Source organism: Lycium barbarum, chromosome 8 (assembly GCF_019175385.1).
Source record: "Lycium barbarum isolate Lr01 chromosome 8, ASM1917538v2, whole genome shotgun sequence".
NCBI lineage: Eukaryota > Viridiplantae > Streptophyta > Magnoliopsida > Solanales > Solanaceae > Lycium > Lycium barbarum.
The window spans coordinates 11,428,847-11,444,734 of record NC_083344.1 but is presented as its reverse complement, the minus strand read 5'-3'; the positions used below and the strand labels follow the sequence as shown (position 1 = coordinate 11,444,734).

At 28.7% G+C, this 15,888-nt stretch overlaps 1 protein-coding gene across 4 annotated transcripts; it reads left to right on the top strand.

Moving 5' to 3' along the window:
• Nucleotides 1–11,332: 11,332 nt before the first annotated feature.
• LOC132605926 (L-ascorbate peroxidase 1, cytosolic-like) lies at nucleotides 11,333–15,570 on the top strand. 4 transcript variants are annotated; one of them, XM_060319200.1, is made up of 10 exons: nucleotides 11,333–11,695; nucleotides 12,859–12,987; nucleotides 13,545–13,719; nucleotides 13,813–13,878; nucleotides 14,416–14,464; nucleotides 14,596–14,681; nucleotides 14,769–14,848; nucleotides 14,970–15,072; nucleotides 15,161–15,219; nucleotides 15,331–15,570. In XM_060319200.1, the coding sequence occupies exons 1-10, from the start codon at nucleotides 11,676–11,678 to the stop codon at nucleotides 15,344–15,346; spliced, it is 783 nt and encodes a 260-aa protein (XP_060175183.1). In that variant the 5' UTR covers nucleotides 11,333–11,675; the 3' UTR covers nucleotides 15,347–15,570. The 4 variants fall into 4 exon arrangements, with proteins under 4 accessions (XP_060175183.1, XP_060175188.1, XP_060175185.1 ...); XM_060319205.1 differs by having other exon boundaries at nucleotides 11,335–11,695; nucleotides 12,864–12,987; XM_060319202.1 differs by having other exon boundaries at nucleotides 11,336–11,662; nucleotides 12,864–12,987.
• Nucleotides 15,571–15,888: the final 318 nt, after the last annotated feature.

Here is a 15,888-nt window from a genome sequence, read left to right as displayed (position 1 = left end):
TGATGTTGTATATGATACCACAAAGTTTAACAACATTCATATTGAACTTCTGGACCTAATTATGAGACCGTAAATGCCAACAAATGGTGGAGGCATGCGGCTAGGAAGAACAATGTCCCTCATGCTAGGGTTTCATTAATTTATACAATTGTTGTTCAACACAAAATTCAAATTGAAGATAAGTGGATAATGATAAAGAAGTAAAAAGATATTTATCTTTCAATTCAAATTGTAACAAAATTTAATTTTAAACTCAAATTCATATTGTAGATAAGCAAGGTAATCACAAAAGAATTTAAAAAGATATATATGAATTTGGGTCAATTCAAATTTAATTTGAATACGAATTAGTATGTACTTAGTATTTTAAAAATATGTAAATACTTATCTTTGAAAGAATGAAGATGCATAATAACCTAATCTGCATTGATCTTCTTTATGCGGAAATACGTAAACCTTTACCGACTTTTATCTTTATGAAATTATTTTTAAATTCAAATTAATAAATGAATCATTATCTTCAAATTCAATATTATTAATTTAAACTTATTTTCATTAATTAAGCATCATTTTCTTATTCATATATATATGTACATATAAAAGTGCACGGACAATTACTACACTTAAATAATATTAAAAAATCTAATGGATATCAGCCTCTTATATATAAAAATATATTTAAGTTTTCGTTACTTATAATGATAAACTTAGGATAGTTTCTCTTCCATCAAATTAGGCTAATCTCTAGGTTTTAAATTTTGAATATAGATTTATTATATTTATCTTTAAATGTCCTTTATTAAGTTAATATTAAATTGATTAATTTTAAGTTATTACATAACTTAGATGACATTGTCTTAAAATTGCCAAGTGACTTGTTATTTGCTTGCCACTTGGCTTAACCACATTGCTTTTACCTCTCCTATTATATATATATATATATATATATATATATATATATATATATATATATATATACACGTACCCTCGCGATGTGCGGAAGATATTAAAAGACCAATCATAAAAAATTTAAATGTCATCTTGTTTCTCAATACAATGTATCCACATACAAATGCTTTTAAAACCAAAGAAAACAATTCATACAAATAGAATCATTGAATAACATTTCTGAGAAACTCAATATCAAAATAATATAACTTGACTTTTGGTAATTAATGAAAGTTGATAGTTACCACAAAATAAAAAAAAGTTAGTGAGTTTTTCAAGAATATTTACTTTTCAATTCAAATTCATTTTTTTTAGTACATCCAAAACCTAATTAATCACACTATTTAAAGTTTTATCTATTAATTTGAATTCGAGAATCCAATTTAAAAATTGGTAATTTAGTATCAATCGGGTACACAGTCTTTCTAACTTCCTTAAAGGTAGAGATACTCTGAATAATTCTAAAATGCAAAAACAAAAACTTTAGGCCTCATCATTATATTCATACCCACACAATAAGATATCCAACAAAATCTTTTAAAATAATAAACAATGAAAACTTACCATCATAAATTTCTTCTTTATAAGAGAATAAATTGTAACTACATTTATATTGATACAGAATTAAAAGGACATCTTGATTCTTCCAAGTAGATGAGGCTGTCAAGGCACTAACATATATAGTCATACATAAGATATATTAAAATTTAAATCTATATCCGAACATTAAAACATTAACACGTGATCAATTTCTCCAAAATCATGTATAATGATCCCTTGAAAACACCAAATCAAGAAAAAAGGAGCAGGGATCATGTTAATAATAGAGATGTCAAAACATCATAAATTTAACAATCAGTAGAATAAGACCTTTAATATTTGATGCTAGCTAGTGAGACAATTTTCAAAAAAGAAAAAAAAAAAAAGCTAGTGAGACAATTTCCCAGTCACCGAATTTGATATAATTACTACAGTTTTATGCTGTCACCAATTTGTGTAGCATGAATCTCTTGAAATTACAAACTTGAAAAAAGTTCAAAGAAAAATGACATTACTAATAAACTCAAAGTATCGGGTATCTTGCAACCGAAAAGTTGATAAAAACAACTATTATTAATAGTCTATTAAATTTAGAAATTAAACAAAAAATATTAAATTTAGAAAAGCATCAAAAAGTGAAATATAATAAACTTACATCATAAGTTCGGGTCGTTGCCTTATCATAACCTTGTGAATCTGCAAAAGATGAAGATATAGTGAGGATTGATAGTCTCGTGGACTATAAGCAGAAAAATTAGTACCTAAAACACAATGAAATTATCGATCAATGCATAAATAAAAATTCATAGCATATTCATCATGTTTAAAACTCATTGTAAAATTGTAAATCAAGCAAACAACTGATTGCCACAATTAATCGAGCAAGAAAATGCACAATTTACCGATAAAGTTATAAAAATCTAACAATAAAAAAAATTACATTGTAACAATGTAAAAAAGCATTAAAATAGGGACAACTTTTGCATTCATAAGCCAAAATCAGATGGGAGAAATAAAATTTCTCACTGTTAGAACTTCTTCTAAAAATATTAAATTGAGAATTTTACAACCTTCAGAAATATACCGTAATTCTTAAGCAAAAAAAAGACTAATTTTTTCATCAATATCACTTTTGTCATTCCATCGCCCTCTTTATATAGCACTTGTTTGGAGTTATGTTTTCTCAATTAAAAGTTTTAACCACGGTTAAAACTTAATTTTTTTTTTCCAAGTCAGAAGTTTGGATAAGATTTGATTTGATTTATTTTCAATTCAAAAGCTTCAACCTGTAAGTATTTTCGGATATTATATTCATATTCATACTTATCTTTAAATAATTAGTTAGAAGTAGGAGTAGTATATATCTTTCTTTTTAGTTAGAAGTAGGAGTAGGAGTAGTATTCATATTACAGGTATCTTAAATGTTGTGCTGGCATTTGTATCCAATTTGCTTTGTTTAACTAATATAACTTTTTTAAAAAAAAATTAATATAGCTTTTTAAATCATACCTATTTTCTAAATTTTAAGTTTAAACTTTAGAATATATCCCACTTTACAAAAGAAAGAAAAAAAAAAAGAAGAAAAAAACGAAGTAGAGAATTTCATTGGTTAATAAATAATTGTTTTCTAGAAGGATAAATCTGAATTTGAAAAGTCCTACAATTACGATTCTAAGATAAAGATGAGAAGTTGTTTTAGATAAATATGCTAATGTTGTATTCAAAATTTTAAACCTTATTTTTTCAGTTAAAAATTTAATTAATCAAATTGATAGCAATTACAAAAAAAAAAAACTTTGTCCTAATTCTCATTAAGTTTGTCTTAAAATTGTCAAGTGACTTGTTATTAGCTTGTCACTTGGCTTAACCACATCACTTGCATGATATTTTAAAACACAATGCATATTTTAATAAGATTTTAAGATATTCTTATCTTATAATCTATATATTTGAGTTGAGTGAAATATTTGTAACTGATTTGATCAATTTAAATTTTAATATACTAAGGGAAGACCAAACAGAAGATGATCAATTAACATTCCTTATCCTTGTTTTTAACCTCTGGCCTACGTTTTATTTTTCTCTTTTTAAAATTTGTTAATCTTCTTTTCTTTGTTTTGTTGTTACAAAAAAAAAAAAATCACAAATATCTACCATTTATTTTCAACATAAAAGGAAGGGTTTTAGTTACATTTATTGAAATTGCCCATGTGAGAAAGTTATTTATATTTAAGAAAAATTAATTTTGCTTAAATTTTTTTGTTATTTCTTTTTTACTTTTAGCTTTTATTATTTATGATTTCAATAACATGATCTTTTCCACATGATGTTTTATCTTTTATTTCTGAAATATTCAAGATCATTATGAGAGAGAGATTATTTACTACTTTATTTTATTTGTTAAATGGATCAATGCATAAATAGCCATAGTTATCTCAATCCACGGTTTTTTTTTTCTCTTTCTATTATAATATACAAATTTTGTAATTGATAAGGATAAAGATGAGATGTTGTAACCACCTTTAGAAAAATTAGGCTGACTTTGAATTCAAAAGTTCAATTAAAATTTATTTTTTAGTTTTAAAAATTAAAATATCAATTATTATGGGATATTTTTTGGTTATTAAAAAACTTTGTCTTAATTCTTATTATTGTTGTCTTAAATTTTCCGAGTGACTTGTTATTAGTTTGTCACTTGGCTTAACCACATTGCTTGTACCTCTCCTTTTTTATATATATATAGATTCAGGTTAGCCTGATTGAATTGATTTACATCGCTAGACATCCTTCTCTATCTTTTCATTACAGTTCTTCCTTCCGGAAATTATTTGCATCGATATTATTGTATTTACTATTTGTGCGTGATCAAAGCGTGTATTTCATTTGACAACAAACACTACATAAAAAATTTGGACCATAGTTATCTTTCTATAACATATTTTTGTCTTACTATAAAAAATTTCCCTCAAGTTTTTATTCACATATCAAAATCGCAAAAAAGTATCTTTTTTTTTCCTTCAGATATTGCAGATCTCCTTTGTGTTTCGGATAAGTAATATTATATTAAACTTTAAAATGTTATTGCTAAAGATAGTAACATTTAAAAAGAGGTTTAAAAATCGTATGTGTATATACACACACACTCTTACGAAGCTTAATGTACATAGTCTGAAAACCTAATTATCTTTAAACATCAAAGGAATGTCGACTGGTATTAGAAACGTTAATGGAAATTATTAGTTTTTTACTTACAAACGTTAATGACAATTACGTATTAGGTTTTTCTTTAAAATATATGTAAGTTATTTTGTTTTTGATTTGACCATCCGCGTATGTTTGGTTTGTTTAGTATCTGTATATGTTAATTTCTAATTTGTTATATAACTTGTTTAGGTTTAGTTTGGAATAAATATCAAGTCACAGTGGATTACCAAAAATAGCAACCATTATAGAGGCCCTAAATATTAGGACTTTAAATAAGACTCCAAAAATAGCGGTGGATTTTTCTTACCTTTTCAAAAATAAAATAGGTGAAATAATACAAATATAATTAAATAATAATTTGAGGAAAATATTAAATGACAGTTTTGTCTATTGTAGAGTATTTTAATTAAGGATAAAAAATTCAATCAATATTTTTAAGGTCCTTCGTACTTTTAATATAGTATAAAATAACATAATTAGCTATATGTCTCACTGAACAAAAAATTAAAATACTTTGTGCAAATTAAATGCGCTCTTGATAATTGAGTCCATATTCACTTTATGAGTCAAAAGGTTTCCTCTTTTTTTTTTTCTTTTTTTTTTTTTTAATTTAAATAACTCTTTGGCTCCTAAGATAGAGATTTGTTTAGATTCTCTACTCATAATCATATTATTTGACTTGAGTATTCCATCAAAGATTAGTGGCAGATAGCTAATCTAAACGCAAAATTTGTGATTGGTAAACAAATTGAACAAGGTCTTTTTTTAATATTAACAGTAGGTATACATAATCATCTTTTAGTAACCTTTATATTAAAAATATAATTGAGGCATGTCTCATCTGAACACGTAAAATCTGATGCAATATTTTAGTTGATTTTAAAGTTCTAAATATTAGGGAAGTAATAAAATGACTATTTTGTCTAGTCCGAAAAAAAAATTTAAAGGAAAAAAAAGGTGAACGACATTGTGCGTTGCATGTGTGCATAGCGTGACACATTAGATGGATTTAATATCTTCTGAATACGTAAAGATGATGTATTTAATTAAAATCAATCATTAATTTTACAAAAAAATTGAACCAAATTTTAAATCAACTTTCATTAATTAGCCTTATGGATTACGCGTGAATGTATATATTTGACATACAAATAAAGATATCCATATTAATAGAAATCTAACAATTAAAAACAGAAAACTCTAACCTTTTTTCTTGGCCTCCGAGCTAGGTAGCAAGGTAGAAAAAATTAGCAAGACAAAGCAATTGAATTTGTTGCATGAATCAACTAATCTATAAAAAAAAATTAGACCATTAATCACACATCAATCAATCATGTGCTGGGTTAACCTATGTAAATTATATAAGTTTATATAATTGAAAACAAGCACAATCTCAAAAGAAAAGGTCGTCGAAACATGGTCCTAAGGAGGTTGCTTTTCCACCATTGCTAATATTCTTTTATAGATGTACAAATGCACTTTTCTAACCCTAGTAGGATTTTATTTTTCATAAGATATGAGAATATAGTGTTTAATAACAACTCTACTCTTAAAATTTAATAATAAAATATTTATAATCCTTTGTTCACATTAGAAGTCACCTCATTAATCTCTTCTAAATTAAGTTGGGAACAAAATTATTGGAATAGAAGTCCTAAGTGGATGGAAAGTAATTGACATCCATTTTTCCTTTTAATATTTTTTATTTGTGTTGATTTGAATTATGGGAATTCTACGAATGGAATATTAAATAAGAAAAGAATGTAATGGCTGAATTATTAATTAATGACGATGTCCTAAATTTTAGGATAATAAATTTAATGGGGAGTGAAAGTCTTCTACTATTGCTAACAGAAAACGTGTTTTTATTTTTTGGTTTTAAAAGTATTGCTTAAATTCATTGGTGTTCAAGTAAAAGGAAAGAATTTAATCTTACTCAATTTCAAATTCCAAAATATTAGGAGTTTGTACATAGGTCAAATAAGAGTTTAATCTTATTTAATTATAAAAATAATTAAATAATAATAAGAATGTATTAAATGACAACTTTGTCTATTGTGGAGTCTTTTAATGAAGGGCAAAAATTTCAATCAACATTTCTAAGGCCCTTCATACTTTTAATATAGTACTAGTCTCTATAAACATGCAGTTGCACGTTATTCTAAGTCAATCCTAATCATAGTAAAAATAATTAAATAGTGCTATTTATTTTATGAGTTACAAGAATATTCGTATAGTATAGGATTGTAACTACTTATTACTTTTTGGAAATTCATATTCTCGGTATTTAGTTTTTTCTTCATTTCCCCATATAGAAAACATGTACGGATTTTAATATCTCAGTTGGTTGACTAGCTAAACTTTCGCCTTGTTGTTGAGGGTTCAATTTCCCACCTTATAATCCCCTCCTCCATTTCTCCTTTGCCTATCCTTAAACATGTTATGACTAAGATAATTCAATATGAGATATTAAGTGACTATGAAGTTCGTAGCTAATTTCAACTTTTCTTTTAGTGTACCCGTAGCACTACGACCAATCACAAATCTTTTTTCTCGAGAAATTTGTAGAATTTTTGTTATCTTCTTTCTAGTGTAATACAATAAAAACTCTTCGGGTAGTTAATCGTGTATATTAATCAGCAATGTAATATGTACAAATACATAGTCTAGCACACACCCCTAACTATCCCAGAATGGAAAAAAAAGCATATCCACAACTATGTGCTATGTCAAAATCAAAGAGCTAAAGTACTACTATAATATAAATAACCTCATCTCTCTTGCTATGCTATCCCCAAATAGAAAAAGAAAAGGAGATTAATTTACTCAGAATATATAATGTGAGCAAGTTCCTGGTCTACTTGAGATAATTAGTGAATGAAGTTCCTAGTAATAATAGGATACTATTCCTAACAATAATAATATTCCTAACTTAGGTTTAAGTAAGTTTTGTTAGGTTTAGGAAGTATGTTCAATACGAAATAGGATTAGAGCTTATTAAGGGTATAAAAGTCCTTCAGTATTTGAAGGATAACATTTATATTCATGCTTTTAAACTAGTATAGATAGATATAGATTATTCCATCCATCTCAATTTTTGTTATATAATTTGACTAGGCACGAAATTTAAGAAAGAAATGAAGATTTTTAAAATTTGTGGTCTAAAACAAGTCATATGTATTTGTGTGACTATAAATCATTTCATTAAGGATAAAAGAGAAAATTTTAAGTTAAATTATTTTCAAATATAGAAATGTATCATTCTTCTTGAGACAGATTAAAAAGAAAAGTGTATCACATAAATTGAGATGGTAGCTCAAGACTCATGACACTGGACCTTGAGATCTTTTTGTTTTTTTTTCCGCACTATTTGAGTTATGAATTTATATTTTCATGTTATTCACTTGCTTTCTACCTTTTTTTTTCTTCCATAAATGAAATGGATTTTGCTATGTCAGTGGGCTTGTCTATAGGGTTGGTATTTAGATCTGTTTGGATTGACTTATTTTAGGAGTTTTGAAGTATTTTTATAATAGTCAAAAAGTGCTTGTAAATACGTATTTTTTAAGTTAAAATAATCCAAAAGTTATTCATAAATTATAAGTTGATCCAAACAAGCTCTAAATGTCGTAACAGCTTAAACAAATTATGTGGTGACAGCCCCTTGGATCACCCACATGTGCTCATTTTCACGCCACATTACGAGAAATAATTCGGCAGCCAGAGAAGTGAGGACACAAGGAATAATTGGCGAATTAACTTTCATTATTTAAAAGGAATCTTGGATAGTTTTTATCTGTTCACATTTGTTTTTAAAGAAGAAGAAGAAAGATGTTTTCCATTAGAAATGACCTGCTTACCCACAATGTGCTTGTATTGATGTGTCATTTTATTCTTATTTCTAAACATAAACTATGACACCAAGAATTGAAATTAAAGTTTGTGTTAGATTGTGATAGATAGAAGGAAAAACAAAAAATAAAAACATGAGTAAATCTGTTCTTACATGATGAAGAATAATGATTTAAAAAGTCATGAACAATGAGCATGGCATAATCAGCGTACAAATAATTTGGATATAAAATTGGACTGAAAAATAAGAACATATGTATGTTTGGTCTTGCTCTTGGAACACCTTATTTTCTTTTCTATTATATAATATCTGCAGGGATATAATATTGTTGGTGCTTGATTTATAAAATTATATACCTAACTTTTAACATTTAGTATAAGGTATTTTGTCATAATAAAAATACTAGTGAATAATAATGCACTAAAAATGAAAAATAGTAAAAATATACGTAACTATGAAGAGTGCAAGTCTAATTATTATTATGAAAATCAAAGAAAGCTTGTAGGAATAAACTTGGAGAAATTATTAGGGAGCAAAACAGATGATGCTAAACTCATGCTATTATTCATTATAATGTTCTTGCATTGGGTCAAATAAAAAGTACATCATATTTATAGAAAATTAAAGGAAAAAAATAAAAAAAATTGTATTTTCCTTTTAGAGCTTAGTGTCTGCTTTAGTGTGATTTACGAAGGCTAGGTCCGGTAATATCCAAAACATATGAAAAGAGATTGGGGTTAACCTAAAAGAAAGTAAATATTTCACCACTAATGTGGACCTTAAACTTGGAAGAAAATTAATTTTTTTTGTAGAATATTATTATTATAATATAAAAAGAGAATAAATATTTTGCCATTATGTAGCTATTAAATTAAAGTAGAAGAAAAGTAATTACTACAAAATATTTCTAAATGTAGAGAATTAAAGGAAATAAAGTAGAAGAAAATATTGTATTTCCCTTATAGAGTTTAATCTAAAAGGAAGTAAATATTTCACAATTAATGTAAATATTAAATTTAGAAAGAAATTAAATATTTAATAAAGTATTATTAATTAAGAAGAAAATAAACATCATGCCATTAGTGTAGACACTAAAGTAGAAGAAAAGTAATTAAGAGCCTGTATGGATGGGCTTATGCCTATAAGCTGTTTGCAGCTTATAAGCTAAAAAAAATAAGTTGGGGTAGTCCAACTTATTTTTTTTGGCTTATAAGCTGCTTTAGATAAGTTAAGTCAAATGGGCCCAATTATTTTTTTGAGCTTATTTTAAGCACAAAATGACTTTTAAGCTGACCAGCCAAACACTCAAAAAAGCTGAAAACAACTTATAAGCAACTTATAAGCCAATCCAAACGGGCGCTAAGTATTTTAATTTGAAAGTTGAAACTACTAAGACAGTCTTTCATTTTTCTTCTTTTTTTCTCATTGTTCATTTGCACCGAGGACATTTTAGTAATTTAATATAGTAATAATTTAAAGTCTGCCTTGATGTAGGGGTGCTTATCGGTCGGTTTGGTTTTGTGTATTATCCGTTCAGTTTATTGATTTTCGGTTTTTAAATATGCTAAATCGATAAGATCTTCGTTATTGGTTTCGGTTTATCGGTTTTTGGTCCTTAACGGTTCAGTTCGATAAGAAAATCCTCCTCTAATTTTTTTTTGCTTTCTCTGGTTTCATTTGTTCATATATACACTGTCTTCATACATAAAAGACTAAAAGTCTACACAAATTACAAGCAGAAGCAAATTCAAATACGTTATTGCTATTTGCTAAAACAAACTTCTTTTCTTTCACGTTAAGTAGCAAACTTGGATGTTGTGTTAGCAAATTCAAATACGTTATTGCTATTTGCTAAAATAAGCTTCTTTGCTTTCACGTTAAGTAGCAAACTTGGATTTTGTAGAAGCAAATTCAAATAAGTTGTTGCTATTTACTAAAACAAGAAAAACTTGTTTCAAGTTTTTCACTTTTTTCACAATTAAAACAAGTACATTTCAAAAAAAAAAAAAAAAAAAATTATGACCAGACACAACTCTAACTCCAACTCCAAAATTCCAAAATGATTCTTGTGGCCAAACGCTCACTTGGCCCCGTTTGGATATGGTTTCAAACCATGTTTGGACATACAATTTGAATATTTTAAGTTGTATTTTCTCTTATAGACATAAAACCCCACAAATTGTGAAAACTATCAAAACATTTTCAATTCTTATACAATCTTACCAAATGAGCAAATCATAGTTTATAACAAAATTAGTACACTACTAGAAGGTTTTTCTAAAAAATGCAACATCAATTAATTAAACTTTACTTCAATAAAATCGAAAATTTAACATGAATGGTAATGTAACTACTATTTAATATAATCTTCCAACATAAATTAAAGGTTGGTAGACATAAATAAAGGTTGATCGAAGTTAATGAGATGGGTAATTGTTAAAAATATTTACTAACTTATGGATTTTTTTATAAAATATTAACTTATGGGTTAAATTTTGTATTTAAAAAAGTTGAAACCATGGTTTCAAACCTCAAATCATGTTTTTTGAATGATTTGGGTTCAAACCATGATTTCAAACTATGACTGAAAATTGATAACCAAACGCTAGTTTGAAATTATGGTTTGAAAATTGATGGCCAAACGCCTGCTTGGTGAAACGTTTTGACAAAAAAATTTTAAAAAATAGTACGGAGTAAAACGTTTCTGGAGTCCACGATGCAGAAAATTCAAATTCGACTTTTCCCAATAACAAGAATTCGTCATACTTTCCTTCAATTTTCAATTCACTCACCTACCCATACAACGAATCCATTACATTATTAAATTTAAACAAAAGGAAACCATTCAATTACATTACACTATTCATATTTCAATCTTTAAAAACGGAAATCATTAATAACATTACTGATTACACTATATGGAACCAATCTCAGCTGTCTAATTCATACCTCAATCCTTAGCCACACGATCATCTTAATCCTACGGTCAACATTCATTTAATAGAACCTTCGTTTCCTCCCATTTGGCTTTATAAATGTTCTTTCATTACAGTGCTTGTGGTCTGCTTGTGCTACTCTAACATTTTACCCTTTTTCTCGATATATCTGCCTTTTCAGGTTCTCATCTCAAATGCAGTTCTATTTTTGTGTGTGAGTGTGTGTTTTTTTTTAATTATATATTTCATTCACTTGTTATGGCTTTGATGTTGTGAAATATGTGCATAGATGTTTTTGACCACGATTTTTAGTTTGATATATGAGAATTTTTGTTTCTCTAATGCCTTTTTTTTGTCCGCTGGATTATGTGCTCTTAACACAAGCGGATCTGTGATTTTACATATATATATATATATATATATATTTATTTATTTATTTACTTTTCTTAAAAAATTGTGTATATATGTTTTTTCCCGATGAATGTGTATAGTCATGTAGATGTTTTAACTCCGATTTTAGTTTGACCAGAGGTTTTGGAGTCTGTTTGGCCTAGCGGTTTTGAGGTCCAAAGCGTTTTTCTTTTAAGTTGTTTAGTCATTTATTAAAACTATTTTTAAGTAGAAGCGGAGACAAAAGTATCATAAATATATATTTACCCTATATCCATCACCAATTTGTGGAATGATTTTGAATTTTATTTTGGTTGTTGTTTTCTAGTATATTTAAATTAATATCAATATTTAATATTTATTTTTTATTATATAATTGAAAATTTGAATATGTACTTTTAAATTTTAATTAAATAAAAGTAAAAGCTTTTCATAATAGATATTCAAAATAGTTTCTCTCTGCAAAATAATCTTGATAGATTCATATTTGTCATTTTTCGTGAAGGTTAGCCAAACAGTACTATCTGCTTATTAAAAGAGTCAAAAGAACTTTTTAAATAAATTAGCCAAACACAAACAACTTCTTCTATTTTTCTGAAACACTTCTCAAATTAAGCAGTTTTTGTCAAATACTTTTCTTTTCTTTTCTGAAGTTTGTGTCCGTAGTCTGAAGGGAAAATGACGCTCTATGTCTACTAGGAGAAAATATTTACGCCACGTAGCCTATATTTTGAGTTTGTTACCTATTTAGCCCATAGTTATGTATAAACACCTTTTATATACACTTTTATATATACAAGGTTGATAGACTATCTTTTGATTTCTCTATGTAAAGCAATAAATGATCTGTTTACACATTATATTTATGTTTTCTCTAACTACAATGGTTTTGTGACAAATACATAAGCCTTCTTTACTATAGTTAATATCTTGATATGTATTGGACTGTGAAACTTGGGATTTTATTTGTGCTTAATTATTGTGTAGAACAGTTACTATGGGTAAGTGCTATCCCACCGTAAGCGAGGAGTACCTTAAGGCTGTTGACAAATGTAAAAGGAAACTTAGAGGACTCATTGCTGACAAGAATTGTGCTCCTATTATGCTCCGTCTAGCGTAAGTTAATTTGGCATTGTTCTTGTATTAATGATGATAGTGTAGCTATGTTTTATGCTCCGTCTTGCGTAAGTTAATGGTTGGATGATTAGTTTGACAGTGAATACAACACATTAGATCAAATGGTATAATGAATTGTAATATTTGAGGATTGTGTATGGAAGATGGTATTACACATTTATGTATATTTGAAAAAGGAAGTGTTAGCTGAATTGAGATGTAGCAGTAACTCTTTTCCGAGAAAAAGAAGAAGGGAAATTTTCAAAAATACACTGCTCGACACAAAATATTAAGCCACGTAGCCCAATATACAATATTACAACATTATACCTAGGGGAAAGCATTATACATAATGTATCAACCTTGTATTGAAGTGTATATTTGTGTATAAAAGGTGTTTATACACAAATATGGACTAAACCGGGTAACCAACTCAAAATATGGGCTACGTGGTGTAGATATTTTCTCCTAGTAGACATAGAGCGTAATTTTCCCAAAAAAAAAAAAAGAAAGGGAAAATTGTTTAGTGGCCTTGAAGATATTTTATGTTGTTTCAGATGGCACTCTGCTGGTACCTATGATGTGTGTTCCAAAACTGGAGGTCCTTTTGGTACCATGAGGTTCAAAGCTGAGCAATCACATGGAGCAAACAATGGTATTTACATTGCTCTCCGACTCTTGGAGCCCATTAGGGAGCAGTTTCCTATCCTCTCCCATGCTGATTTCTATCAAGTATGTACTCTTGTATTGGTTGTTGCGTCTGTATTTTTTACGTTATGCTTACACAAAGTGCAGAACTGACTTGTTATTTTCTTTTTGGTGCAGTTGGCTGGTGTTGTTGCTGTTGAAGTTACCGGAGGACCTGATGTTCCCTTTCATCCTGGTAGAGAGGTTAGTCAGAGTCAGACTGTCTTTGACATGTAATGAATAGTTCTTACTTTCAAATTTGAGGCCTGATCCGTAAGGAAAAACTGACATGTGATACCGGGAACTTCTATCCTAGTCCTTTCCAATATTATCAGTGGATTGTTGCCCAAATGGTATTGGTTAAATAAGACATTATGATATGCATATGCTGAATTCTAATTTGATGATTCATACTCATCTTCCTTTTCCTTCTTAATGTACAGAAACTTTGTATTATTTTTATACTAAAAATGTGTCATGTTCATCCGTCTGCATGACTAATCATATTTATACCAACTGGATTCTAATTTTGCAGTTGGTTTTTTGAGAAGGCCATACTGTTTGATTTATTTGAAATCTGTTTTCTTGCCCCATATTTTAATGATTTGTAAAGTGATTGTTCTCTTTTTGCATTTAGTACTTCATTAAAATTTTCTTGCTGATCTATAAGTGACTTTATCATGTCTATATTAAATTACTCCTTTGGTGAAATCTGAATTTATGTTAACGTTGCTATGCCAGGACAAGCCAGAACCACCTGTTGAAGGTCGCTTGCCTGATGCCACCAAGGGTAAGTTCTTCCTTTGCAAATTGTCTTATTATAGCTTTATATAGCAGATTCTGATTGCAGAACATTGTGATGAGGAACATAAGTTTCTTTCAATTTGCCTGCCTTGATAATAATATGAAAACCTAATGCAGGCTCTGACCACTTGAGGGACGTGTTTGTGAAACAAATGGGTCTTTCTGACAAGGATATTGTTGCACTCTCTGGTGGTCATACCTTGGTTTGTTTCCTGCTTTTACTGTTTAAGTATATTTGTTGCGAGGTTCTATTCCTCCGTACTTATTTTCTTAGTGATATTTTTCTCCAGGGAAGGTGCCACAAGGAGCGTTCTGGTTTTGAGGGACCTTGGACTGCCAATCCCCTCATCTTTGACAACTCATACTTTACGTAAGAACAGTAAGCATACATGATCTTTTTCAGTTCTCCGTTTGTGGAATACTTCTTCGAAAAAAAAGTTCTCCAATATTATCAGTCTATTTTGTTTATAAGACATATTTATTATTGTCAGGGAGCTTTTGAGTGGGGAAAAAGAAGGGCTTTTACAGTTGCCATCAGATAAGGCTCTCCTCAGTGATCCTGCTTTCTGTCCCCTTGTTGAGAAATATGCTGCAGTCAGTATATATAAACTTTAAATACTTTTCATGTAAGTTGTAATTGCCGGCTGTATGACTGATAGGAGCAACTCTTTGCTTATGTCAGGATGAAGATGCCTTCTTTGCTGACTATGCTGAGGCTCACTTGAAGCTCTCTGAATTGGGGTAAGCATATATTTCATTGAAAACTCGTCTGTATATCTGCTTATTGAAGACTCATCTACAATTCTCCTTGGGATATTGTGTCTCACCTATGAAATTGTTCTTCAATGCCAGATTTGCTGAAGCTTAAGAAGGTTATTTTGGAAGAGCTGGGAGTGGTGGCATGTTTTTGTTAATGTTTTCCTTTTTAAAAGCTCGCTGGAGTTGGTTGTCTTCTTTTGCTGCTTATATCATGATTTAAATTTGGCAGCTATATTAGACTGATGTTGTCACTCTCTTCCAGTTTTATAATCTTGGCAGCTTATATTAGACTGATATTGTCACTCTATAAGCTTCTATTTCCTTTTGGCCAAATTCATGCGTCCCTTGTTGTCACCAATTTTCATTTTGATACCTAAATGTTTGTTCCTATTCGACACTTCAAGTATATTCATAAGTGTATTGAATGTACTAAAAAAGGAAGTGTGTGAAGCTCACACGCGGTGTCATGGAAAAAGTAATGAATGAAGAACAACCATGTCAAGTTGTAGTTAAAATTAAAAAAATGGTTTTCTTACGAAAAAATAAAATTTCTCTATGGTCTTCTGCTTCTGTCAAACATCCACTGCTCATCTTTTTATTCCTGATTAGATGGCGTATGCCCATGCTGCGTACGGGTCTAACACTTTGGAT

What these genes read in the sequence shown, in the direction of transcription:
- LOC132605926 (XM_060319200.1), top strand. Translation starts at nt 11,676, where the DNA reads ATGCAGTTCTATTTTTGTGT. An exon ending in CCCATGCTGATTTCTATCAA is followed by an intron (nt 13,720 to 13,812) that starts GTATGTACTCTT and finishes TTTTTGGTGCAG; the next exon opens with TTGGCTGGTGTTGTTGCTGT. An exon ending in TTGTTGAGAAATATGCTGCA is followed by an intron (nt 15,073 to 15,160) that starts GTCAGTATATAT and finishes TGCTTATGTCAG; the next exon opens with GATGAAGATGCCTTCTTTGC.